Raw genomic sequence first — 26397 nt, 5'->3', positions numbered from 1 at the left:
AAACAGAGTCTGCTCCCCTCAGCTCTCCGCGCTCATGCCGCTTGAAAGTCAACATTTCTCTCCCGTCTTTTCTAATGGTCTTACCAGCTGACTTCGGCCATACAGATGGACACGGACCCTTCACATGTCTTTGTGATGAAGGAGCTCTCATACATCCTGTAAACATTCTTTAGCTTTTATGGGTTTTTAGACATGTCTCATAAATTGAACTAATCATGTTGGCAAATTTATTTGGGGTTTTATTGAGTTTTTTTCTGGCTTTGTGACAAAAAAACATTTCCTTTGACTGGAGGAGCGGCATGGAATGTAACCTCAGGGAGTCGTTTTGGATGAAGATCTCAGTGGGACGGGCTCTCGCTGTAGGGAGGCTGGTTGACCCCGAGTCACGGCTTTTTCTTTTTTTTGTGTGTTTGCACTCGTCCTGTGTGGAAAGAAATGAATTTTACAGCTTTTTTTAAGTATCCTACTGAGTAAGATGGCCCTGGTGGCCTTCAGGCTCTGCTTCATTACAAGAGTAAATCTTCTTTCAGGTTCACCACGAAACATTTGCAAGCATTTTAATACTATCAGTGAATTGCTTAGTTCTTATAATCATCCTAATATATCCTTTTATATAATACATACAAATGATAAATGATAAACAGGTTTTTAAATGAAAAATCATTATGTTGTTAATTGCCCACATGTTATTTCCAAACCCTCCCAGCACCTTCTCAAGCATGCAGAGTGAAAGCACAGACACCAAATATAAAGTGTTACTAGAGGAATATTTTACAAATATAGAAGTTTTTATATTTGTATTGCTCAATGTTAATTTTTTGTCTTTTCTCTCCAAGATGATCTAAGGTCTTGTTCAGGGTCACGTGCTGCCGTGTAAATAATAAATCCTTTCTACGAGTGTGAAGCATGAACCCATGTGTGAAGAAGTCGGTGTATCCACCTATCATAAATAAAAACTAAACTCTGTCAGAGGATATTATTTTAGAATAAATAATATTATGCACAATGCATAACTAATTTAACGTGTGGTAAATAAGATGAATCATCTTTATGCTGGGTAAACAGTCTTTGGCTTCGTATTCCGAACTGAATCGAACTGAGAATCCCAATGAGGCTGTCTGGTCTCCAAGCTACATTTTGTCATGGAAACACGAGAGAGGAGACACAACAAACTAGAGGTATGAACCTTCACTGATGTCTCAATTCAATTTGATTACGATTATTAGCACATTGATTATCGCTACATCACAATGCATCTCATGAGATGAGAGTTAAGGCCTCGTTCACACGGACGTTTGAACCAGGCGCTTTTCTGCCGTTCCTGGTACCAAGTGGTGCTCATTGGAACAAATCAAACGGGCGTTCAGCCCCAGCGTTTGGTCCGCTAAACGTTCTAATGGCGTCCAATAAATTCTGCATGCAACTTTTTCCTGGCGTCAATCTCGGCCGAACTCCTGACAGACATTAAACTGCGGCAACGTCATTATGATATAATCGATTATGTTCTGCACTGCATTGATGCAGAATCGTCCAAATCTGCATTATTGATTATTACACCCCTACAGGACACAGACAGATCAGGATACTGATTATGTCATTTTAATGTTTCTCTGTAGAATGAGAAATTGTATATTGAGAACTTGGTCCAGTTTTTACTGGCCATAGGTTCTGAACCTGGTTGTCCTGGTGTGTCTCTGTCTCTCCAAACTGGTACATCAGGCTTGATCCAGCCTTGGCGATGATGCTTCAGCATCTCTGGGACCCTGAACGGAAAGTGGATGAATGGAAAGTCCTGTGTGAATTGTGGCTCGTGTCTTCTTCCAGAGTGCCTTTCAAATTCCTCATGCCACTTTTCAGACGTACAGCCATTTCCTGGTTTTATTTCTATTTCAGTCTAAAGCTGTAGCACACATTGTCTACAACTGGGAGTTCCCAGAGGACTGGGTATAGTGTGTACATTCTTTTACCAATTCCCCGCTCCCATAGTTATTTATTTTTTATGCTACTTGCAGAGTCTACAGCATAAGCAAATACCATTTTCTTCAAAGGAAACCGAGGGATCTTGATATGCAAATTCACAACATGCAACAAAAGTACAGTCTGTACAACAGGACTGTTTTATTAAATAAAGCGCGTTATGTAACTATCTGTGATTTGGCGATCGGATTGGATTCTGTAAAAAAGGCAGACTTGCCTTTGGCACCAAGGCTCAGAACGATCTGGGAGGTTGACAGCCATCTCTACTGGGTTTAGTTAAGAGAAGCCTTTCCAGTTCTACCCCACTCAAATGACTGGAAATATGAAACATTTACATTTTCTCACGGAAGTGCTTGTGTATCTAAACATTTTTATACATATCCGGTGTTGACATTCTTTTTTTTTTTTTTTTGTAGATCTCAGGAAAACATTTGACCAGGAACCACTGGGGAAGGAAGTCTCCCTGGAGCAGGAAGTCCTTTTGCAATGCCGCCCGCCTGAAGGGATACCAGCTGCCGAGGTGAGTGAAATATTGTTGTAACGTTTAAAAAAAAAAAGAATGCTTTTAAAGCATAAAACTCAAACAAATATATATTCAAAAGAAACACATTCACTGAACTGAATGACATTTGGTCTATTAGAAATGAATGAGAGGACGCTCGAAGCTGTGGCCGGCTGCATTCATTTGGCAGAACGCCTGTGAGTTATATCTCCTCCCATTCGACTCCAGCCATTGCCATTTTTGGGGAACATTTAAAAATGAACTTCCCGTCGGAGGGCTGGAGGAAAAAGGAACGGACAGTTTTGTTAGTTGAACTGAAGCAAGAGGCCGTTTGGTCTCCCTGCCAAAACATCCTCTCCAGAATGAAAGCCTGGCAACATTTCGCCTGTCACTATCCCCGTCTTAAAACATACATCCTTTCAGTTCACTTGAGTTATGCAGCTTTTCCCATGTCTGTGTTGTGGGTTTGCCTTTTGAAGTTTGTAATTATGCAGTAAAGTTCTTGTGCCCTCTTGAACTGTGTCTCTAAAAGTAATTTGCTTACTATACTGTTTTATTATATTATACTGTTATTATGCTGTCTTTGTTCTTGTTTTTTTTTCATGCAGCATTCTTCATAATAATATGTTTATGGACAATACATTACAGGCAATAATTTGGAGAATGTGGAATAATTATACATTTATGATACATTTACTAATGTGTTATAGTGTGACCATCCAGTTTAAACTATTCATTCTGACAGCGCTACTGGTTTAGACAAACCAAACAGTAGAATTTTGTTTCATTATACAGTTTTAAATCTAATGAGTTTCACATTTCAAAATGTTGTACTTTTTAAAAATGTAAACCCAAAATGTTGTGTGCTACAGGTGAGCACCTTTTTAAAAATTTTATATGCATTGTCATAAATATAATGGATTTTCTTTTACAATTAAGTGAAGGGTCTAGTATCACAGTAGTACGAGAGAATTTAAATTCTTCCGCAGGGAATTCATAGCCTCTCCTCCCGTCCTCAGATTCTCTCTACCCTTCTTTAGCATCCGCTATCATGTTATGTTTGGGTTCACATGGTGTACAGTGAGAGAAGTCATTGGTCACAGCACATAAGCCAACTGTCTGTCTCAACTGTCTTTCAATCTGGTTCAGACTGAAGTAAGTGAATGAAGATTGTACCACATATCTAGAAGGTGGTAGTAGCTTAGTGGGTAACACACTCGTCTATGAACCAGAAATCCCACTTACAACCATTGTGTCCCTGAGCAAGACACAACACTAAGTTGCTACAGGGGGGGACTGTCCCTGTAACTACTGTAAGTCGCTCTGGATAAGGGCGTCTGGTAAATGCTGTAAATGTAAATGTATAGTGACATGTGAGCTGAACCAGTTTTATAGTTTGGGTCTTAATAAATCTCAAATTGCCGCATATGGCAAAATGTGCCTAAATGGATAGGTTGCAGAGTTCTGTTAAATTTCCATATTTCCTTTTTTATCAACATTTTTTGACAAATGTACCATGGATTTTTTAAGATTCATTTTCTGTGACCCACTCTTACCTTTATTATGACACCAAAATGATAGACCCTGTATGTCATTTGCAAGCAGGGGTCTATGAAAAAGTGTCCAGGGTTTAAAAGGTTTTATCCAGTTAGATAAAGTTGGGTCTGGCATCTTGGTCTTCTTTGCCATGTATTACTGTGAGTCTCCAAGAATGATGAGAGAGCATCATTGCAGCTGCCCGACTGACCACAAGAGACATGAGAAGGGTCAAGTTCACACTCCATCAGAAATGCAATAAAGGCCACGTTGCAGCACTATGATGACTTTTCTCTTAGAAACGCGCCCCTCTCCCCTTGCAAGCCCTTCTGCTCTGCTCAGCAATCTTTGGGGGTGATCTGAAGGGGAGAATAAAAATAAGACCCTCTCCAGGTTTGATGAAAACCGGTGTCCAGCACATCGCTGCAGGGTTAATATACTGAAAAAGTGTCAGAAGTGTCACCGCTGGCTTTTATCCCAGCAGTTTTGATTATGTCGCTACACTGTAATCCGCCCCGAGACCGCAGCTCTGCTGGGAAAGCCAGGTGAACCCACGTCGCCAGGTACAGTGGGGTGGTTAACATGGTGTTGGATGAAATGTGCAATGGGTGCAGTGACCAAAAGGGGTCATGATTTCTGTGAAAGTGTGGAAGAAATATTCCCTCATAGCATACTCAACGTTTAAAACACAGATTTTAAGAATCAAAGGAAAGAATTTACTGTGGATGAATAGCCAGACCCTTGTTTATGGGGGTGCATGAAACTCAACAGGCTCAACAAGTTCAACAAAAGCACAATGCACCCAGACACTCTTTGATTAAAAAACACCACTACTAACACAAAACCCATACAGAACAATCTGTTATTTTGAAGGGCAGAAAATTTAATGTGAGATGGAAAAAAAGGGCAAAAAAGCCTCATTGTCAAAGGCACAAGTTGAAATCTTACTAAACCCCTCCCACCAACGCGCACAGCTGAACCTGTCGCGTGCTGCTGTCCAATTGACCCTGGCCGGCAGGAGGATTATTATTCACCGCAGGGAGGGGATGTGGAGGGGAGAGTGGAGGGTAAACTGATGCATTTATGTGGTGTAAACATTTATTCCCGAGATTGTGCATATGATGTCATGTCAACTTGTCGACTCCACTTTTATTGCCGGAAAAGTCGATCTGAAAAAATTGTTAATGGTCCTCTAGTGGCTGTCATTATGGTTGGGCTAACTAGAACACATGCTTTGGCATTGACTAGTCATGGAGGAGCTAATGATGTCACCGAGTTCTTTTCTACATTTAAAACAAAATTGAAAGCCATGTAACGGTCATTTATTTGTTCAACTGGATATTCCTGGATGGTATCCCGGCTTTTCATGGTGATGAGGCAATAAACAGCTGCAGTGAGAGGCACAAGATTTATAACACACCTCTGGCACACGCTCATCACTGGGGTCAAAGGTTACCCAGGGTAAGCGTGCGAGCGAGCGGCTCGGAGGTGAGCCTCGGGTCCAGCTGGGCACAATTACCTTGGCGCAGCCGGTCGGTCGGTCATACCAGCCATTTTAATGCAGCCTAAGTACACAAGGACTACAGGAGCCGTAAACGGGGGGGTGGTGATGGTGAGATTGTGGAATAATGACCTCCTACCGTCTGCATACATTCACACGGGCAGAAAATGGAGAACAGCTGCTGCCTCCCCGGTGCCTGGAAAAGCACTCAGGTTCGGTGAGAGCCACCGAAGCTGCGAATTTAACAAAATAAAGTTTTTTAGCTCCTTTTTTTTTTCTCACTTTTTTCCACTTTTTTTGTCCCTGTTTTTGTCAAACTGGATTGTAACGCAGATGTCATTTCATCTGCCAAACATCTCACCCTCTCTCTTTTTAACTCTTCCCCTCTTCCTTTTTTATCCTTCTACTCATCCATCCTAAGGAGTCGCTATATTAATTCAAGTTTAAATCTTCTTCTTCTTCTTCTTCTTCTTCTATCTGTGGAGGTGTAAGGAGTCTTTTGTTTACAATAACCAACAGCGATTAAATTATAGGACAATGAAACGAAGGCCAGTTGTATTATTACAAGTCTGCTTGTTATCCTCGCGTCTCCGTCTCTCTGCCCCCTCCCTCCCTGTTCGCCGTCCCTGGCCGCAGTAGCAGGGTGGCGTTGGCAGGCCGAGCCGCCAGACGAGGCCCTGGCAGCGGGAGCCGGGTCCCGGCGAGGGACGACTCCTGATTAGTGGTTATCTCTGGCTCGCTGACAGCACCCACCTCCCGTCGGCTGGAATGCAGGCCTGTAATTGATCTGTAAGCAAACTTTAGCCCTGTGAATCGTGGCCAGGCCAGAAGGCGGCAGGCCCCTGTCCCCACCCGCCTGGTTAACCGCAATCTCACCGAGTTCCGCCCAGTGTTCCTCCTGCCTTGCTTTTTGCATTCAGCGTAAAACATAAGCAGCTTTAAAAATAGTAATAATAATAATGCCTTCTAATGCTTCAGAACTTTTTTCCCACCTCAAGTGAGATTTTGTCTAATTTGATTGTGGGTTGACCCGTCTCACTGTGACAACAAGCTCAGATAATGCTGCAGATTAGGATTGGGGATTAGTGACAGCATCTGGCATCCAGCATCGAGACCTGATGAAGGAGATGCTATGGGATGGTCAATTCATTCGCATTAGTTGATTTGGGGGACTTGTGAGCGTAATCTGCATATGGACGGCTGCGGCAGACACGTGGTCTTACCCCGAGCGAGGTCACCAAACCACTCAGAGCCAACAAACATTTCATTATCGCTAATCGTCTTTGCCTTAATTACTCATGATGTACAGTCTCATCTGTGTTCTCCCACGTGCACTCCCACGTCATCTGCAACGCTGAAATCCAGGATCTGCAATGTACAGGGTGGGCCATTTATATGGATACACCTTAATAAAATGGGAATGGTTGGTGACATTGAACACATTTTATAAGTGGTCAGAAACTTGTAAATAACTCATGAAAGAATAAAGTTATGTTAAAACCATAAATAAACCATAATAACCATTATACATTTGATGTGTCACATTACCCTCTTCCTATTGAAAAAACAAAAGTTGAATCCAAGATGACCGACTTCAAAATGGCCACTATGGTCACCACCCATCTTGAAAAGTTTGCCCCCTCACATATACTACTGTGCCACAAACAGGACGTTAATGTCACCAACCATTCCCATTTTATTAAGGTGTATACATAGAAATGGCCCACCCTGTAGTTTGGCAGTTTGCCCCTTACGAATGAATTAAAAAAAAGAACAATCTTATCAAAGCCTGGCATTTTGATTCCTGGCACACGCGACAGACGCTTCCCGTGCTCCTCAGCGGTGGGAAACTTTTCTCCGTTTTCCGTGCTGTCGCATTGCCCCCGAAGGAGCGACAAACTCTGTTCCACTTGGCTGTCGCTCCCGGTTCCGTTCCCTGCCGCCGTCTAGACGCCGCAGTGCCGATTCCGCACACTTCCCCGACACGGACATGGGCAGCTTTATAATCGTGTCTGATGCCGCTTCCCCTCTCAAGCAGCAGACATTTATCTTGGCTTCACTCCGGCATGGGAAACGTGGACTCCCCCCCCCCCCCAAAATACCGCAGCAGTTCAGCTTTGCAGGAACTCTTAATTAAGAACGAAAATGGAAGCCAACAATTTTAGGGCCATTTGGAAGATTCATATTCATTACCGAAAGCGCATTTCGCAATTATCCCTCGGAAGCATAAAACAACTGGCTCTGCCCACTAATCATGCCGGCCTCCCCGGGCCGGTCCCGCGATCCGTGCGGACAACCTTGCTGTTATCCGCCCCTTCTTTCCCTTCATCCCCTCTCATTTGGCGGGGACGCGGAGCTGGAGGCCTGTGTCGGGTCCCATGGCGCTGTGCCAAGATAATGACTGGGGGTCAGAGGTCAAGGGCTAATGTGGTAGATTGGTGGTGTCGGCCGTCCTTGAAGACTCCTCCTCTGCTTGTCTTCCTCTTCTTCCCGGAGTCGGCTGTGGGAAGCGGTCCCCAAGAGGGGCTAACAGGAGTTAATATGCTCTTAAGGAGACGCGCTCACAGCCCCGAGGAGTGGGGAGGGAACACGTGGCGTCCATGACCTTTCCTGCAGAAGCCATCAGCACAAAGCGGGCCGGCCGGGCTGAGGCGCACGTACGGATACGCGGCGAGAGGACCTGGACGTGCCGTTTCTCCCGGGCTCTCTGAGAGAGAGTAGGCAGAGGCCGTAGGTGCGTGCGTGGGTACGAGGCCAACACCAACCGCAGTGAAGGAGTGAAGAAGAAGAAGAAGAAGTGAGCTATTTTAAGCACATTAAAGTGAGTGTCAGTTATGCACCGGATTAATGTCAATTTAATTAGCGCAATTATCTTAGCTGTGAAAAATCCTCATGCTAATGAAGACTGTTTACTGTAACGGCCCTACATGGTTTGTCATTAGTTAAATGCTGGGTAATATATTATTTGTCAAACTGTCTGTCTGAGTCTAATGTAAATGACGCAAAATCCATCAATCTCTCAGAAGACGGGAAAGGGGTTATCAGCAAAGTGCTGAGGTGGCGGAAATAAGGAATTGAGATGGTGAAAGTTCCTTGTGTGGACCAGTAGGCCTGGAGCAGCATGGTGATTGGGTCTGGGCTCGGACAAGGAAGTGACGTTCAGGATTGATGCCTGTGGTGAAATGAACTTGGAAGTTACAACCAACCTGTCAGACTTCGCCACACCTGAACCTCCTTATTTGCTCCAGGCAGGATCCCTTCAACCACCCATCCATCCACCACCTCCATATTCCTCCATGTGGAGATTTGTTTTAACCTCTGTGTGTGCTGAGGCCGTGATTAGTACCGCTATTTCAAATGAGTAGATGTGAATGAGTGTGTGTGTGTGTGTGTGTGTGTTAAGGTTTTAACAATGACTTAATCAGCCCTGTGTGGGTCTGTTTATGTGTGTGAGAAATTGCACTTGGGGGAGCGTCTCTCTTCACGCGTGCATGAGTGTGTGAGTGTGCACGTGTGCGTCTTCATTTCCACGTGTGTGTGTGTGTGTGCGCGGTGACAGACCCCGGGCGTAATACATCACCTCTTCGCAGGCGCACCTGCGAGGGTCTCACCGGAGAGCCCTGCTCAGCACATCTGTGGCCTGATTTATGGCCGTCCCCTCCACCGCCCGTCTCCCCCCCCGCCCCCCCCGCACGCCAGGCCCAGACGCGGCCATCTGGCCGCGGCCGCTTCCGCGCCGCAAAGGTCCGTCCGCGGGCCGGGCGCTGCTGCCGTTTGATAAACACATCGACAGGCTGTTATCGGACTCCGGCGAGGGCCGCGCCCGCTGCTACTGGCACGCCCCGGCCTAGTCCACTCACTTTTTATTAGCCGGTATCCGCTAACATGGCCGACTTGGACAGGTGCCGTGGCCTCGTTGTGTAAAATACGATTGGAATACGGTTAGTATGCAGGAGGAGACACTTCGGGGACCCGTTTTTTTCCCCACTGTTCAGCGGGGCTGCTCGCTGTAGGATTTATTGTCATCTTTTTGTTTAACACTCTCTGCAAGAATCTCACTGCCATTCGCTCAGTCTGTGACAAATGGATGTCATGCAGGGGCTGGTGGGGTCTTACGTGACAAGAACAAGGTGACAGAACGCTGGCCACACTGGCACCACTTCCTGTCTGAATTCTGCATATTAAGGGCGCACGTGCATCCGGCGCCTTTCACCCGCTCGCCTTCCCACGTTTTCGGCCACGTGTGAGTGAATGAAGTCACACTCAAATGACCGTCCCCTGCCCAAACAGCTGAGAACAGCAGGGCTGTTCAGCGGTGACCGGCCCCATTGTCTGCGCCCCAGTTGTGTCTCCGAGATTCCGAACGGACCGCTGTACTCTCCGGATGAACAGGAGAGCGAATCCGAGACCCCAGGGGTGCCTTGCCGTCACCGGACGGGTGCCAGGGGTCATGTGACTGGGCTGTTCACTTGCCAAGTTACTGTATTACGTTATGTATTATGCAAAATAGTTTATTTTGTGTCAGCTGTTGGAATGTTTGTTTAATGAAAATCAATTATTATATCCATACTGTGTAATCACACTCGCCGCGTGAAAGCTCATTATTTTTTCTCACTTCTTCACCCATTCCTCGTTGTTTCTGTCTCGCGTTGCTGTCAGGTTATGACTTTTAAAATTGCTCAATATAATTTATTTATTTTTTTCCCAAATAAGTGAACAAACCAAAGACTTGAGCTGCAGGTACATGTGACAGCAGAAGGCGTTAAAGAACGAGACGGCTTCTGGCAGCATTTCCATAATTCATCATGTTTTGTGGAGAAGCAATGCGCTGGGGGGAGTGGGAATTACTGGAAAGATTGCCTGTAATGATGGGCCATGATAGTCTGTTATTTCTCTAATGAACAGGCTCATTGGTATTCTCTGTAGGCTGGCGTTCCTCGCCGGTCCCGCCCGGTCATATCAGAGGGTCCCGGATCCAGTGCGCTGAAGGGATGGAGGATGACGCCGGAATACGCTGCCTTTCAGAGCTGCTCTCGCCCGCTCCCTCGCCCCCGCCCTCGCTCGCTGTGTTCCTGCACTTGATACTGAGCTGCCATGTGGCAATTTCCCTCTGTTAATGACAACAAATGTGCCAATTATGTTAATGAGTCTCCTGATGCCAATCACTCAATAATGAGCAAGGGCACATCTGTCTGGGAGCAGGCGCTGTCTGTGCCTGTGTGTGTGTGTGTGTGTGTGTGTGTGTGTGTGTGCCGGTCAGATGAGCCTGGTTCTGCAGACGAGCCTGCTTTAATGCAGTTGCTCTCCAGTAATGTGGACAATCTGGTCGAGATGTAGAATAAAGGACATGAGTGACTGGCTGCAGAATCAACTGATCCTCCCTGTTACTGTTCATTACAGCAGGACAGGACGACTCTTTCAGCAGGGACATTATTCGCTCTGGGACATTTTGTGGTGGAATTACTGAGCGCTACGAGCACAGTTTTGGACGTAGCACTCAGCATGTGTTCACTAGTGTTAGGACAAAGGATTCACAACTAGGTAAAATCAAAATGTAATGCACATGGGTGCATACAGTACAAGCCAAAAGCTTCTCATTCAATGTGTTTTCTTTATTTTCATGACCATTTACGTTGGTAGATTCTCACTGAAGGCATCAAAACTGTGAATGAACACATGTGGAGTTATGTACTTAACAAAAAAAGGTGAAATAACTGAAAACATGTTTTATATTCTAGTTTTTTCAAAATAGCCGCCCTTTGCTCTGATTACTGCTTTGCGCACTCTTGGCATTCTCTCAATGAGCTTCAAGAGGTCTTCACCTGAAATGCTTTTCCTAGCGGTTAAGGAAGCGGCCCTGTAATCAGAAGGTTGACGGTTCGAATCCCGATCCGCCAAGGTACCACTGAGGTGCCACTGAGCAAAGCACCGTCCCCACTCACTCCTCCCCGGGTGCCTGTCATGGCTGCCCACTGCTCACACAGGTGATGGGTTAAATGCAGAGGACAAATTTCACTGTGTGCACCGTGTGCTGTGCTGCTGTGTATCACATGTGACAATCACTTCACTTTACTTTACAACAGAGGTGTTTAGCACTTGTTGGCCCCTTTGCCTTCACTCTGCAGTCCAGCTCACCCCAAACCATCTCGACTGGGTTCAGGTCCGGTGACTGTGGAGGCCAGGTCTCCACTTTTTGTTAAGTACATAACTCCACATGTGTTCATTCATAGTTTTGATGCCTTCAGTGAGAATCTACCAATGTAAATGGTCATGAATGTGAAGGTGTGTCCAAACCTTTGGCCTGTATTGTATATAATGAGAAAGTGGTGTATTTGAGAGCTGTCAATCATCAGGCTCCTTTTGTTTATGAAGACATAAATAAAGATCAGGTTATGGGTGACAGAAATAATTATATACCAACACACTTTGTAAACGTACTGATATCTACCAAGCGGTTTGTTCTCATTATGTATTTAGTTATGATTCTGAGATCCTTACCTTGGACTAGCAAACATGCCAAACGCTTGCACTTGGCGCCAGCAACCAAATAGTCCCCAGGGTTCCTCTGTTGCACCAATGAGGACAGGCCAATGTACACATTTGTAGGGAAGTACTAATTTAGCTGCGTTTGATTGAAACCACTCTATGATGGATTCAAATCTATCCCAATTGGAATTTTTTGAAAATCCGTTTAGAGCCAGCTGGATTCTGAGTGCCCATCGTACTCTATTTAATCCAGCAGCAGAGGACTGGTGAGAGGACATCTCCATTTCTCTGAGGCCTGGTTAATGCTCCCGATGGTGGGTTCCTCCCGGGGGGTCTGGAGCCTGGACCTCATTATTATCCGGAAATCTGTGTGTCTGTATATTTCTGTACTGGAATTTCGGGGTGCGCATAGCTGTTGTGTGGGCCATGTCTGTTCCATGGCGAGTGAGCGATTGAGTGTGTGTGTCTCAGCAAAATGAACGGCAGCCCGCAGGGCGTACGGGTAAAAATAACCCACTCTATATTCCAGCAGGGAGCCCCTCATCCAATCAGCCGCTTGCATCTCCTCCAGCTGTGACAAACGCGGCGGACACGTACGGCCCAATCACGGCCTCCGTCACCTGCGCCGCCCTGGTTCCTGAGCTCGTGTTCCATCTGTGTTATTACAGCTTGCTTGTTAGCGCCCAACCTGCTGGAGGTGAATGATGCTTAAGTGGTTTTAGTGTTTGTGATAAATAACCGAATCCTGGCCGCGAATAAAGCGCACAGCCGCAAGTCAGCCAGTTCCGCGCTGCCCATTACTGGCAGCGTTCGGCACAGTCCATTTCTCACCACCCGGGTTATTGTGGTTTGATTTCCCCTAAAATGCTATGAGCAGATTGGTTCGGTTTATGGCCGTTTTTTAATGAACTTTACGCCATGCGCAGGCCACCGGAGAAGGGCGTCGGTGGTTGAACCTTGGGAAGTCAAATTAATTTAGCAGTTTTTCAGGTTACCTGGCAATGCAGAATAAACTGGTTGACTATTAAAATACAGTCCCCGAGGTGCCCATAATGTTCAATTCAAACATTAATTTAATCCTTTTTAAGAGACACACATCGAGTAGGACTGCTGCTTCAGAGAGCAAATTGCATTTTTGTCTATTAACGCTGACAAAAACAGCCTCAGGGAGCCTAACCAATAAATCCACGTGCTCAAGGATCCCAGTAGAGGTCAGGTGACCATCAGAAGGGCAACAGTAGAAGTATGAACCTTCACTGCTCTCACAATTCAATTCAATTCTGATTATTAATGCATTACAATGCACTTTATGTTTTTTAAATACATCAGTGAAATGAGAGTTAAGGCGTCATTCACACGGACGTCTGAACCAGGCGTTTTTCTGGGGTTTGTGGCGCCAGGTGAGCACGGACTGAGCACTGACCGTTTACTGACTGCTCATTGGAGAAAATTAAACGGGCTTTTGGCACCAGTTTTCGGCCAGTTGCACGTTTGTCTGGCGTCAAATAAACGCTGCATGCAAAGTTTTCTTGGCATCAGTTTCTGTCAAAATCCCAAAGAACATTTAACAGTGACAAGAGAACACCAGTGGAACGCCAGTCGATGTGTGCTTCATGATGCATCGATTATTGCAACACACACTCACACAGTTCACTTGCTAAACCTTCCAACATGGAAAGTGAATTGTGTGAGAGTATCCAGGCCAATGCTGTATGAGAAATCATACAAAATTATATAATTCACTTAAATTTTAATACAAAAATTTCAGCATATGTCAGATGTCAACCAGTGACCATTGAGCCATGGGAGTCTAGAACAACAGAGCAGGTGGGAGGAAATTCATAACCAAACATAACCAAATATTACACTTTTTTGTCTTTACCATAAAATATGTGTAACATTAAACATGATGATCATGACAATGACAGTAGCCGAGGCTCTAAATTTGGGTCACTAGCAAAGCAAACATGCATGCAGTACCGGATTTACAAATGCATAGTTGCATAGTTTTAAATGTAAAGGTACTAGAAACATTGTGGTTTTACGTAGTAGGTCTGAAATTATCTATATGTATTTAATGCTACTTCTGCCTTCGACATTAAAAGCAGAGATGATCTTTACACACAGTATCAAGGCTCCAGTTATATTTCTGCTATGAAACCATTTCATTAACCTTTTTAGACCATAAAAAGTTCTTCAAATTTTGTTGAAATCTGCAGAAGCCCTGTTTATAGAAACTGCCCCACAGCCTTCGTGAAGTCAGTGTGCTTTGATGGCATGCAAAATGCATTTTATATTCCGTTATTTGTTGCATAATTTTGTTTAGTGAAGGAGATTAGATGAAAAGAGTGCGATAAGCAGTATCCTGCAGTGCTGAATAATTTGGGGAGAAAATGGCATTTTGCACATTCTTCATAAGCACACCCTAATTAACTCTAGACTTAATCACGGCTGCACAGAGTAATTGTGTTCTGGGAAATCAGCAGCTCTCATTTTCAACCCCAAAATGATATAAATAAATAAATCAGATATCCCCAGTGAAGCTGGCATTTAGACTCCAAAATGACTAGTCAGCGTGACCTATGAATAATCAGGGGACAATAGAGGCGGATGTGGCGTGGACGCTGATACGGGTGCGAGTTACTGGGCGGGTTATACTCACTCCCTCCCTCTGGGTTGTTGTCGCACTTCAAAGGAGCGTCGGTGTTGGGCATGCTCCGAGCGAGAGCGGGAAACCGCAGACGGCCGCGCTCTGGTGTTGTTGATATCACCCAGTGGGGAACCGGCGTGGTGGCGGAGAAAGGGGAGTTTTGTTGGACTCGCACCTGCAGTTATCCGTAAAGGAACTTAAACAACAGCCGGTCGGATCTGAAAACTGTGGCAGCGTGAGGTCTGTTGTTACTTATGAGCCGCCTCACCGGACCAAAGGCAAAGGCCGCCTCAAAAGCCCCATGGCCAAAAATGGCGTAACAGTGACAAATCATTTCGTATTCCAAAAATCTTCACGTGGCGTTTTATTAATCAGATGCAAAATATAGATTTTTTTTTTATCTGGCAAACTGAACCTTTTATTATTATTTAATAATAAATGTGGCAGGGAAAAACACTGCACCATATATTAAAAAAATGTGTGAGTGTGCTGTGGTTTCTCTGCACAACACTTCACAGTTACTATCTGAATCCTCACGAAATACATATTTGACTAGAGTTCCACATTATTCCGAAGGCGCCAACGTCCACAATTTTGCGACGGATTGATGGATTGTTGGAAGTGAAGGGGATTGTTTTCCGGTTACGAGTCTGCTTCCTTACCCGCTTGGCCACCACTGCCCCACATGGAATATGTGCTACCTACCTGTTGTATATAGACACCGTATAGACACGTTCTTCGACATGTTACCACAGAGTTCATGTATTTGAATCATGAATTTTGAACTTCCAGGCCTTCATCGCCTTCGGACCTCAGCCACCTGGACATCTCTGTACCCAGCGGTGACAGTGCCTCAACACCAGCGTGCCACTCTCTGTCCTATCTGAACATCTAGAATAATAAAGGCTCGGAAAACCATTACTATTGGCTGATTGAAAGGTCATCTCAAAACCCTCCATACCAGCTCTCCATGAATCAGACTCTGGAGCTCCGGACTAATCTGGTCATTGTGAAGGATTTCCACTTACACGCGCACGATTGTACATCAGAGGGAACTCAGACTGAAGACATGTTAATAAAAGGGAATGCTGTGTCATGGGCTTTTATGGCCCGGGTTTGATAGGAAAATGTAAAAGTGAAGTATTACAGCGTCTGCTCGTATCATACGCTACTGCGGCTTTGATCATTTCGCACTGCTCAGATATATATATATAAATTTTTTGTGCAGCGATTGCTCTCTGCTTGTCTGTCCTCACTAGCTTCGCGATGTTCGCCTCTTTCCTTGTTCTTTTTTTCTGGATGGCTGGTGCATGTAATGGGAGATTTCGGGGGTCTTACGAGGCGCTGCGTCTGCCTAGATAAGCCCGGGGTTTGAGTCCAAAGCCAGTGGCTCAGGCCGTGATAGCCTGCCGTACACCCGGCCCCCCGTCAGATCCGGCCGCCGCCCGCGCGACTCCCCTGTCGGCCCGTCCACGGCTCATTAGCGGCGCGCCCGTGCACCCGTTATTGGGAGTGTCAATGGGCCTTCATCTCACCATCTAATAACACTCAAACACCCCATCGTTTCATGGCGGCAAATTGAGACGCACAACCGCTCGGCGTTGTGTGTCCTTTCACCCGGGCTGCTCTCTGGCCTGCTGTCTCCAGCTTTCATTTTTTTAATATTCGGCAGCAAGGAGATTGAGTTATTAGATCCAGATTTAAATCCTCTGCTTTATGGATTGCATTTTTGAAAGGGAGGATGAAAGTGAGGGCGTTCAATGGATTGGTGTAGAAATTCGTTGTTACGTGCACGTGAACAGATTTTTTCCACAGCTCGTACGCTGAATTGTGATGTCCAGCGCTTAGATCAATTACACTGATTGAAGAGCTAATCACAGATGCGAATGCAGTTGTCGTGCCCCGACTATGCAGACCTGTTCCGATATTCAGGCGTCGCGTGGGGTCCATGTCAGCGTTCACAGAGCCTCCGTTTCTCTTCGACCAGGTCGAGTGGCTGAAAAACGAAGAGATCATCGACCCCGCAGACGACCGCAACTTCTACATCACCATTGACCACAACCTCATCATCAAGCAGGCGCGGCTGTCGGACACGGCCAACTACACCTGCGTGGCCAAGAACATCGTGGCCAAGCGAAGGAGCACTACAGCTACTGTCATCGTATACGGTAACGACCTTCACATCCGCCACCTCACCCCTACATCGTACCGCAGCCCCAGCCCGTACCTCTCATCTCATTCCATCTTTTTCACCCACATCATCAGCCCTACATCAACTTGTGGGTTTAGCTGTAAAAAATCGATACTCTTCAGACGCGACAGCGACAAATACGAGAGGAATAAACGGCGTCCTGAGCGCGGCTGCCAGGCGTGTCCTCTGCCAGCGACTCCCATCTGCTCGGCGTAATTAACATTCGCGTTCACAGCCCGCCGTTTGCCCGCCGTACCTCGTCCACTAACGGTCTGAAAGCCCGCTCTCGAGCGGGAACGGGACCAGCGAATGCCATGACATTTTGATGGAAAGTCCCCCACCGCGTGATTTCTGATGGCAGGAACTTTTAGCAAAAGACGAGTTAAGTGGCGCCTTGGTGGGAAGAACCTTTAAAGTTCGGCACATTTGTCCCCGTTTCTCAAAGACGCAGGCGTCAACACACCTGCTCCTTCTCACTGAGGCACAATCATGTCTCGCTGAGGGTCGGAGCGGCGGGGAGTCTGTGATTCAGGCGTGCAACGCACAGATGGTTCCCGCGTGGACGACGGTCCCCGCGCTGCACGTCTTGCCTGGGAAGGAGTTGATTGCGTGCATGCGCGGCTGATTCATGAAGAGCCGTGTGCTTTTTGCTCACACCAACATGGCCTCTGTTGTCCGATCTTCACACGCTTCATTCCGCTGGTTGGGTTCCCATCGTCCCCCTCGCTGCCCCCTCTGCCCTGAGACGTCTTCTGCGGCAGTTGTGTTCTAATAAGAATAAGAAATTACAGGCCGGACATTATTTTGAGTCAAAACGCAGGCAGTTCTCGTCCATGTTGGACAGGGACGCTATCACCGCTGGATGCATTTACATTTCAGAGTTGCTCAGGACTGTAACCGTATGTGACAATGCAAAGCAGCAAAAACCTGCTCTCGTCATTCTTTATCCATAAAGCACAATATTGTAGAATGTCACGTTTCTAACTTCTTTAATTGAATATAGATAAAAAAAAGAACTAAAATAAAATTGGATACTAAAGAAATTGAAGCCGGTCTGCTTCAGTAGGAAACTGGCAAAATAAAACTGGCTTCTATAGCGACATGATGCTCGTCCTGAGCCGGCTACTCCACTCCAGTCCTAATCCACCCCGGGGGACGGGGGGGTGGATATCCCCCCCTTGTGAGGATAATACGCTCTTATTAAACCCGCGCGCGCGTGCCTGCCCGGGGGAAATGGGTTGTGACCCAGAGGCCGGCGTTCCGTAGACGGTGCACTCGGCGCATTGGCTCTCGCGGTATACGGGGATACGCGTCGTACTGATTATTCGCGTGTTTCCTTGTCGGCCCTGAGAACGCCGTCGCTTGACCCCTACAGCGAGGTGCAGGCCCCGAAACGCAGCTTTGGCACCAAGCTCCAAGCTGCCGTAACGCGTCGCGCTAATGAGCGCCGGAGGCTCATAATGGCAAAAAAAAACCCCGAAGAGACGGCATTTTGTGGCTGTAACGAGACTGCGGCTGTGGCGCAATCCCTCGTGCAATGAGCCAGTCATTATCTGCGGCGGCTGCAGAGCGCGTTTGGCATCTTTGATGTCGGCTCATCCTCTGACGAAAGCTCTTGAACGCGCTCCTCTTCTTCTGGCTTCGTTGTTGCTCCTCATCTTTGAAACGGCTGATGATGAAGGGGGGGGGGGGGTTGAAGGGAAAAGCTGGAGACTCTGACAATGCAGAGAGAGGGAGCTTCTTATAACTAATCCACTCCTTCAGAAGAGTCCAGAAATATTGAGCCCTTGGTCTTTCCCAGCAGGGGGAGCGTGTGGGCGCACCCTGGCACGTGCTACCGTTTCCGGCGTTGGCGCAGGCTCGCATACGCACTCACACTAACTCACACCCAGTCCTGATACTTAACTACAAAGGAAGTCATTCGTTTAAGGCACGGAATAAGGTCCACGTATGGGAAAAAATTGGATGGAGGCTTGCATTGGACATTTAAAATAGTTTAATGTGAATTTAAGAGAAAATATCAAGTCTCTGGAAGGCATTGACAATAGACATGAACAGACACGGGTCGCCGGATTCGGTGCAAGAACGGAGATGTAAATCCTGCCTGTGCGCCTCATCTCTGCATCCTGGCTCAAGATGGCCCTGTAACATGTTACTGAGCCGTCTGTCTGTGATCAGTCCTGCCATGTTGTCCTTGTCCTTGAATGTTTCTTGTCAGATTTCACCGTCACTACTGGATGGATTCGGCCAATAGCTATTTTCTAATCTCGCTCTGGGGATTGAATCTCATATCGCTTGATTAACATCTTTTTTATACTCATACAACTATTCAGCCGTAGACGGAGTCCCATAGATAAGTGGACAGGTGGAGCCAAAACACTCGACGTTTTAAATTGTCACACGTACAGAGTGCAGTTCACAAAATGAACAACTGCATTTAACCGCTTAACATTTAACGGTACTAAATACAAACCAATATGGTTGCAGGGCCTCACATCTCCATAGTTGGTATCTGGCCTCAAGCTATGCGTGTGTGGAGTTTGCAGGCTCTCCGCTGTCCTCACGCCACCCACAGGCATGTATACTATGTGAATGGTGTGTGTGTGTGTGTGGAATATGGGACATGGCAGCAGCACACTGTGCGGAGGACTTGGTGGAAGTCGGTGGAAGAGGGCCTTGATGTTAATGCTGGTTATTGTGTTCGCCAGCGGCGGGTTGGGCTGAGCTGCGAGGATGCGGAGAACCCTGTATCATGTTCCGATGTTGAATTGCTGAAGCGATTGTCTGAACACATGCTGTCTTTCTCTTTTTGTGTGTTTGGATGAACAGTGAATGGAGGCTGGTCGACCTGGACAGAGTGGTCGGTGTGTAACAGCCGCTGTGGGCGGGGCTTCCAGAAGCGCACGAGGAGCTGCACCAACCCGACGCCGCTGAATGGCGGCGCGCCGTGTGACGGACAGGCCATCCAGAAGCTCCCCTGCACGTCTCTCTGCACGGGTAACGACTGAGACGCTGCAGAACGACTGTGTGAAGTGCGAATGAAGCATGCTGGTGCGTTCGCTGTCAGGGCCCATGGACGGAGGATGGAATTACGACTCCATCGCTAATTGGCCTGATTGATGGAGTGGCACACTGTACCTGCAGTCAGTAGTTTAGCCATGACTTATTCGGCTCGGGTGGAACATAGCAGAAATATGCTAACGAAGTGAGCCACAATCAGCTTTGAGATATGAGATGGGTTGTGGAAGGGAGAGAGAGGCGGGGGAGAGTCAGACAGCGGTCTGCTAGACTCACTGTCTGTCTCCGCGCGTCAGTTCCGATATCATCTCTCCCTCTCTCTTTCCCCTGCAGTGGACGGAGAGTGGACAGAGTGGAGTAAGTGGTCGACGTGTGGTACAGAGTGCACCCACTGGCGCAGGAGGGAGTGCAACGCCCCGGCGCCCAAAAATGGGGGCAAGGACTGCGAAGGCCTGGTGCTACAGTCTCAGAACTGCACAGATGGGCTGTGCATGCAGAGTGAGTTGACCTGCAGCCACATGCAAACACATTCATGCTAATGGCTCAGGCAGCAGGAGGCGGTGACCCCTTACACGTGTAAAATAAAACAACTTAATGTGTCCTCTGTATTGAACCATCACCCTTGGTGAGCAGTGGGCAGCCATGACAGGCAGCCTTGATCAAGGGGACCTCACTGGCACCTTGGCGGTTCAGGGTTAGAACCTGCAACCTTGAAGTTTCGAGTCCTCTTCTTTACCTGCTAGGCCACCACTGCCCCTTTTTTCTATTTTTATTTATAATTTATATACAATAGATACACACATACAGGTATGCACATATATGCAAGCATAAGCAAATTTGCATAGTGAAATAGTGCAGAGCCCTTTGATTTTGACTTAAATAAATGGCACCCAAGATAATGAGACTCCAAAAGAAAGCACATTCGTCAGAGGGTGCGTGCCAGAGTGTGTGCACAAGCATGTGCAAGTGTGTGTTTGTGCATTCCTCTGCGTGTGTGTGGAGGGCGTATGCATTTATGCGTTTCTGCAAATCCCTCTCTAAGCCTATTTGTTTGACATGAGTTTGACTGTTTCTATGCCGGCAAGTGATAGCTGGCCACGCTCTCGTGCGCAGCACAGAATGCAATACAATGTGCAGCCCCGTTCCCATTCTCACAGATATAAATATAGATTCAAGCATGGCCCCATACCAAGAGCTGCTCGATGCCATTGTGAGAGTCATGCGCCTTATGTTCAACAGCCTTTATATAAAGGATAATGATAAACGATTACTATTCATATACCGGTATAATTACCTGGCAGCAAAGATTACTGTGATTTTGACACCAATAAAAAGCAATCTTCCAACCCGCGGAAAAAAATGGATTTGTATGCTGTAATGACCAGAATGTGTTGTATAAGAACCCAAACAATTATTGTGTATTTCGCACGTCTGTCTTTTTAGATTTTTTGCTTATTGATCCAGCCATGAACCTTTGAGTCCATTTTGTCCTTGGCGTGCTCTAGTACATCAGTACCTGATTGGTCAGAATGGTAACAAGCTGAGAAAATGAACTTAGAGGTTCTCTTGAAATTCTTCCTCATCCTTTTAGACACTGTCCAGAACATTTCCATGCACATAACTCAATATGCGTATTGTACAAATGGCCGCTGTATAAATGTTCTTGCATTTGTATTAGTAGTACTATTGATCCACTGCTAACCATACGTGATGGTTGCATAGGAGTCGTTAGTGTCACTCTCGCCATATCTCATGTGCGGTCATCACTTTGTCTAAGTAAGAGGGACGGTGCACCAACCACAGCGAAATGGGTCCCCAGTAGGAGATTCATTAGGCCCATCATCTTCTCTGGGTTTCACGAATCTATAACTGAAGCATTAGGTCCTCTGTAGATGGATAGCTAGTTTACTGAGAATATAAAAGCCATAACAATATAGATTTAGCCTCATTTCCTTTGATAGATTTTTATGAGTTAAAAGGCTGAAGCCCTATTTTGTCGGCACTTATGGAGAAATCCATGGGCTTTTCCGACGTAGCTTGATTGCAAAATGACTATGAGCCTCAAATGGAAGCAGTCTAGTACATCATTACCATTAAAGGTGCCATGTGCATTTTTTCAGTATTTCAAATCATTCTCTGGTGTCTACTTTGAACTGAACAGAAAACGGCCCTATTGTTTGACCCTAAATGATCTCATTAATATGTTGATGAGCTCTGCTCTTATTGGCTGGTGTAGAGTGATTCATTACATTTCCAAATTGTACTAAGACACCTGTAAACTAAATACTGAACATCGCCTCACAACACTGGCTCTGCTATGGCTTATATTATATTATATTATATTATATTATATTATATTATATTATATTATATTATATTATATTATGTAGGTAAGAATACAATAAAAAATCAGGATTTCCCCTATATTGTACATTTATATGACAACATAGTCAAAGTAAAACTGACCATGGCAGGAGAAATAAAAGTGATCATCAGTGTAAATGACATTACATTCAGAAAAGTAATGTGTTTGGTTTTCTTCCTGTTTGGGGTCTGACCTATCCACATAAAGAGGGTATTTTGAGGTAGACAGATTGCCAGTTTGCCACGATGTGGATGAGACACAGATGGGAATGTTGCGGTTTTAATATATAATCATACATAGTTTTTAAGCTGTTTGAAGTATGATGCTTCATGCAAACAATTAAAAAAAATCAATGAAATTTAAAAAGCTACATCAGATCGGCATGAGATATTGTCACTCCTAGGGTTACTCTCATTCCCCCCTCCCCTGGATATTGTACCTTCAGGCACTTCTCATCTTTGCTCAGTCTCCTCCAAAGTTTTCCCATTAAAACCTAAGCAGCTGAAATCCATTTGACCTCAGTCTCCTCCATCTCAAGTACTTCCCTTGCTATTTCTTTCTTTTTTCTGTCTGATATATATTGGCTTCTGAGTGGTTTTGTAACTCCATTTTGCTGGAGAGATGACATCTCCTGATGGTATATACTGTAGCTGTCCAAACAAGCTGTGCTGACCTGGACTGGAGAAAAGAAACATCTTGTATTTGTATTAACCACTCAGTGACTGCGCCTTCTCCATATGCTGGTTTTCGTAAAAAAAAAAACACATTAAGTAAACGATTCATCATTATAATTATGATCCCAGGATCTGCCATCAGCTAGAGAAATGTGCAACTGCTATTTGAAGCAGTTATCCCCGAGGGCTTAAAAACTCGCAGTAGTATTGCAGCTTCTGCATTTGAGAGGCTGATGGGTAAATTGTTTGGATGCTCTCTCTAATAGCTGGAGTGGTTTGGGAAAACCTTTCATATTCGTTTTGCTCATGAAAGCTGTAATGTAGTAAAATGTATTTTACTACAAAATATATTCCTATATTCTGTGAGCTGTTGGGTGTTTATTCAGGTTCAATTACTTAATAAAATAAGTATAAGTATAAATTAAGTATAAATTAAAAAAAGAGAAAGACAGCAGAGACATTTAGAAGGAAGGGTCACTAAAAATCAATACAAAGTGACTTTTATGGGTCATCATGTGTCATCAGTGACGCCTCCATGTACAGGCCAGTGTGTCTGAATCGGTGATGAGTATGAACATGATGTTTATGGCTCAATATAAATAGAGCTGCTAACAGTTTTTAAAATATGTTCATTGCCTACTTTCTGCTCCAAACAACCTTCTTGCCTCCACCGTTATCACCATTGTCAAATAATGGAATATATTTTGAACAAGGATGCTATTTTTTTTCTGGTAGTTTGTGGTCTCCAACAACACTTTCAGTCATTTTCAATTTGTCACCCATCTGTAGCTGTATTCTATGGAGAGTTAACACACTAAAAAAAAACCACATTTTCCTTGTCCGTCCATTCAAGTAGAGGCCGAGTAGTGAATCTCAAATTGTTTCATAATAGTCCTGCATCATTCTCATCATTTTATTTGGTTCATTTTTCCTGTGTGTCAATTCATCATCTCCTCCCTTTCCCCCAAGGTTCATTTTATCAGATGTCCACCGAGTCTAAAGCCCAGAATGAGTTTGGAGTTCCATGTGAGTTTTTTCCTTTTTTTTTTCCTCTTCATTTCTTCTATCATTTCTTTTATTTGACTTGTGAAATGTCTGTCTGTTTTCTACTATCCATTCTTCCATTTCTTTTTTGGACCAAAAAAAAAAAAGCCACCGAACAATTTCTATGTCTTGGAAATATCAGCCAATTATAGTCTGGCGAAATTAGACCAGCGAAATTAGTGTGGAGCACTAGGGAAGTGTCTCCTATTAAATGTGACATGGCAGAGGGTCTCATGGTATAAGTGGAAGGCAGTTGTTCTTACCCACATGCAACACACATGAAAATGAGCCTCGCCTTTTAAAAAAGAACCGTTCTGTCTCTGCGTGGGTCCCATTTCCACAGCTTCTTCAGGAGCATGTGCTCAGTTAGCCTGGATGCCGGGCCCATTTCTCTTACTTTACTAGCTAGACTAGACGGACTTCACCTTGTCCGTTACCATGTGTTTGTGCTCTCTATTAAACATAGTAATACTTGCGTGTTCATTGTTCGGGCTTCCGCTCGGGCTTCCGTTCAATGAAACATATTAATCTGGGCAATACATTTTAATGACTCCATTTAGCAGCTCGGCACTTTTATCATCAAAGAATGCAAGTAAGGTGGTGAGTCTCGGAGGATGTTTTTTAAATGACTACAGGGAAATGGGTTGTGGGTTATATTATATTTCAACTCTTTCATCTCTTCTTCCTGCTACTTCCGTTTTCATATTAGAGAAAGACGGATGTGGCTGCTGTAAAGAAGTCGTGAGAAGGAAAGAGACATATTTTCTTTAGCTAGCCTGCACTGGGATGGCGCTGCACATACTCTCAACTTAATGATAGGTGTCCTACCTGATCTAATCTCTTCATGGACAAAACGTCACTGCGGTTGTGATAAAGTGAAGTGATTGTCACATGTGATTACACAGCAGCACAGCACACGGTGCACACAGTGAAATTTGTCCTCTGCATTTAACCCATCACCCTGATTGAGCAGTGGGCGGCCATGACAGGCGCCCGGGGAGCAGTGTGTGGGGACGGTGCTTTGCTCAGTGGCACCTCAGTGGCACCTTGGCGGATCGGGATTCGAACCGGCAACCTTCTGATTACGGGGCCGCTTCCTTAACCGCTAGGCCACCACTGCCCCATACGAAATCTATACGGTCTATACGGTATACGGTCTCCCATTTGGTTGCACAGATGACGTCACCTCCTCATATCCAGTTCATGCATTATTTAGCTTTCAGGATACCTGTGGTGGGTCATAGATATATGGTGGTGGGTTTGAAGATGGCTGGGAGAAACAGACAAAGCAACCTTTGGATCCACTTTCATCAAAAAAAGAGACTAAAGTACAATTTTAATTGGCTAAAATTAGACTGAAATGTCATCAGTTCTCGTTGACTAAAACTAGACTAAAATATTCATGGATTATTCTGATTAAAATATGACTAAAAAGCTCAGACTGAATCTTGACTAGATTAAAATGTAACTGGACGTGGCTAAGACTAATAAAAACTTAAAAGACAACTTGATGCAATGACTAAAACTAAAATGAAGAAAGGCCGCCAAAAACAACTATAGTTTAGGAAATGAGAATGAAACTAGAAAAGAACACAGTGTTTCATTACAATTCATAATTGAGAATGGGAACAGTGTCACAGTTCTTCAAAAACTGGTCTCACTTGCAAGACAAAAAGTAGATTTCGTAAGTGGAGTGGAAGAAGCTTGTGTGTACGTGTGATAGGGCATTTTTATGGGATCAGAAATTGAACGATACAGTACATTAGGTACCCACATTAACTGATTACACCATTGTACTGTGCATCATTACTAAAATCCGATGGATTCCTTTGAAAGCCTCCCTCGGCTGTGCCTTCCCGTCTCAATCTGTCCAGCAAACAGAAAAGTGTCCGGGATCGATAGGGCGAAGAAGCGCAGACTCAGCCGCTGGAGTGCTGGCCCCAGGTCCAGGCGTTACCCAGTAATCAAACCCCGTTACCCCCTCATCTTGCCACTAGGCCATCTGCATAGCGCTCGGGTGGCTTAATTACAGGCCCGGTCGATCGGTGTGGCTGCCCAGCATACGGATCGTTTGACCTTTCCCGCCGTTTCTTCTCTCAGCCACCTGTCTGGCTGAAGCGAAAACGTGCACTTGATCCGTTAAAAAGAAAGCGGCTATTCATGGCGCGTAATGTATTTATCTCCGACTGTAAATTAAAACTCCCCCGCAAGCGCCATTTTGCGCTGCAGTTGATGAAGGGGGCACTTTTCTGCTTTAAGTGGGAGGTCGGCCCGTCTTTAGCAGAGGACAGGGACTGCATTAGGGAAGACGAATGTCTCCTGCCATGCCGGCGAACTGCTTTAGAACCACGGCCGCTAACCCGCTCTGATTTGTGCGCCGGCACCGGAGCAAACATAGCCACAGGTGCGAGAAGGTCACCCGCCAGAGTCCCCAACAATGGGTCCCCCTCACC

General features: G+C 45.5%; 1 protein-coding gene across 4 annotated transcripts in view; it reads left to right on the top strand.

Moving 5' to 3' along the window:
- Window positions 1-26397, top strand: part of LOC114799398 (netrin receptor UNC5C-like) — a 123748-nt gene that overhangs the window by 81621 nt on the left and 15730 nt on the right. For 2 of the 4 annotated variants that reach the window (XM_028996016.1, XM_028996020.1), the window contains exons 4-8: window positions 2394-2497; window positions 16640-16820; window positions 19673-19840; window positions 20195-20359; window positions 23870-23926. In XM_028996016.1, the coding sequence (XP_028851849.1) occupies window positions 2394-2497; window positions 16640-16820; window positions 19673-19840; window positions 20195-20359; window positions 23870-23926 (675 nt within the window). The remainder of the gene's footprint in view (window positions 1-2393; window positions 2498-16639; window positions 16821-19672; window positions 19841-20194; window positions 20360-23869; window positions 23927-26397) is intronic. The other 2 variants (XM_028996019.1, XM_028996018.1) reach the window with 2 other exon arrangements.

Source organism: Denticeps clupeoides, chromosome 11 (assembly GCF_900700375.1).
Source record: "Denticeps clupeoides chromosome 11, fDenClu1.1, whole genome shotgun sequence".
Classification (NCBI taxonomy): Eukaryota; Metazoa; Chordata; class Actinopteri; order Clupeiformes; family Denticipitidae; genus Denticeps; species Denticeps clupeoides.
Note: the sequence above shows the minus strand (reverse complement) of the source record. Positions and strands in the feature narration are given on the sequence as shown.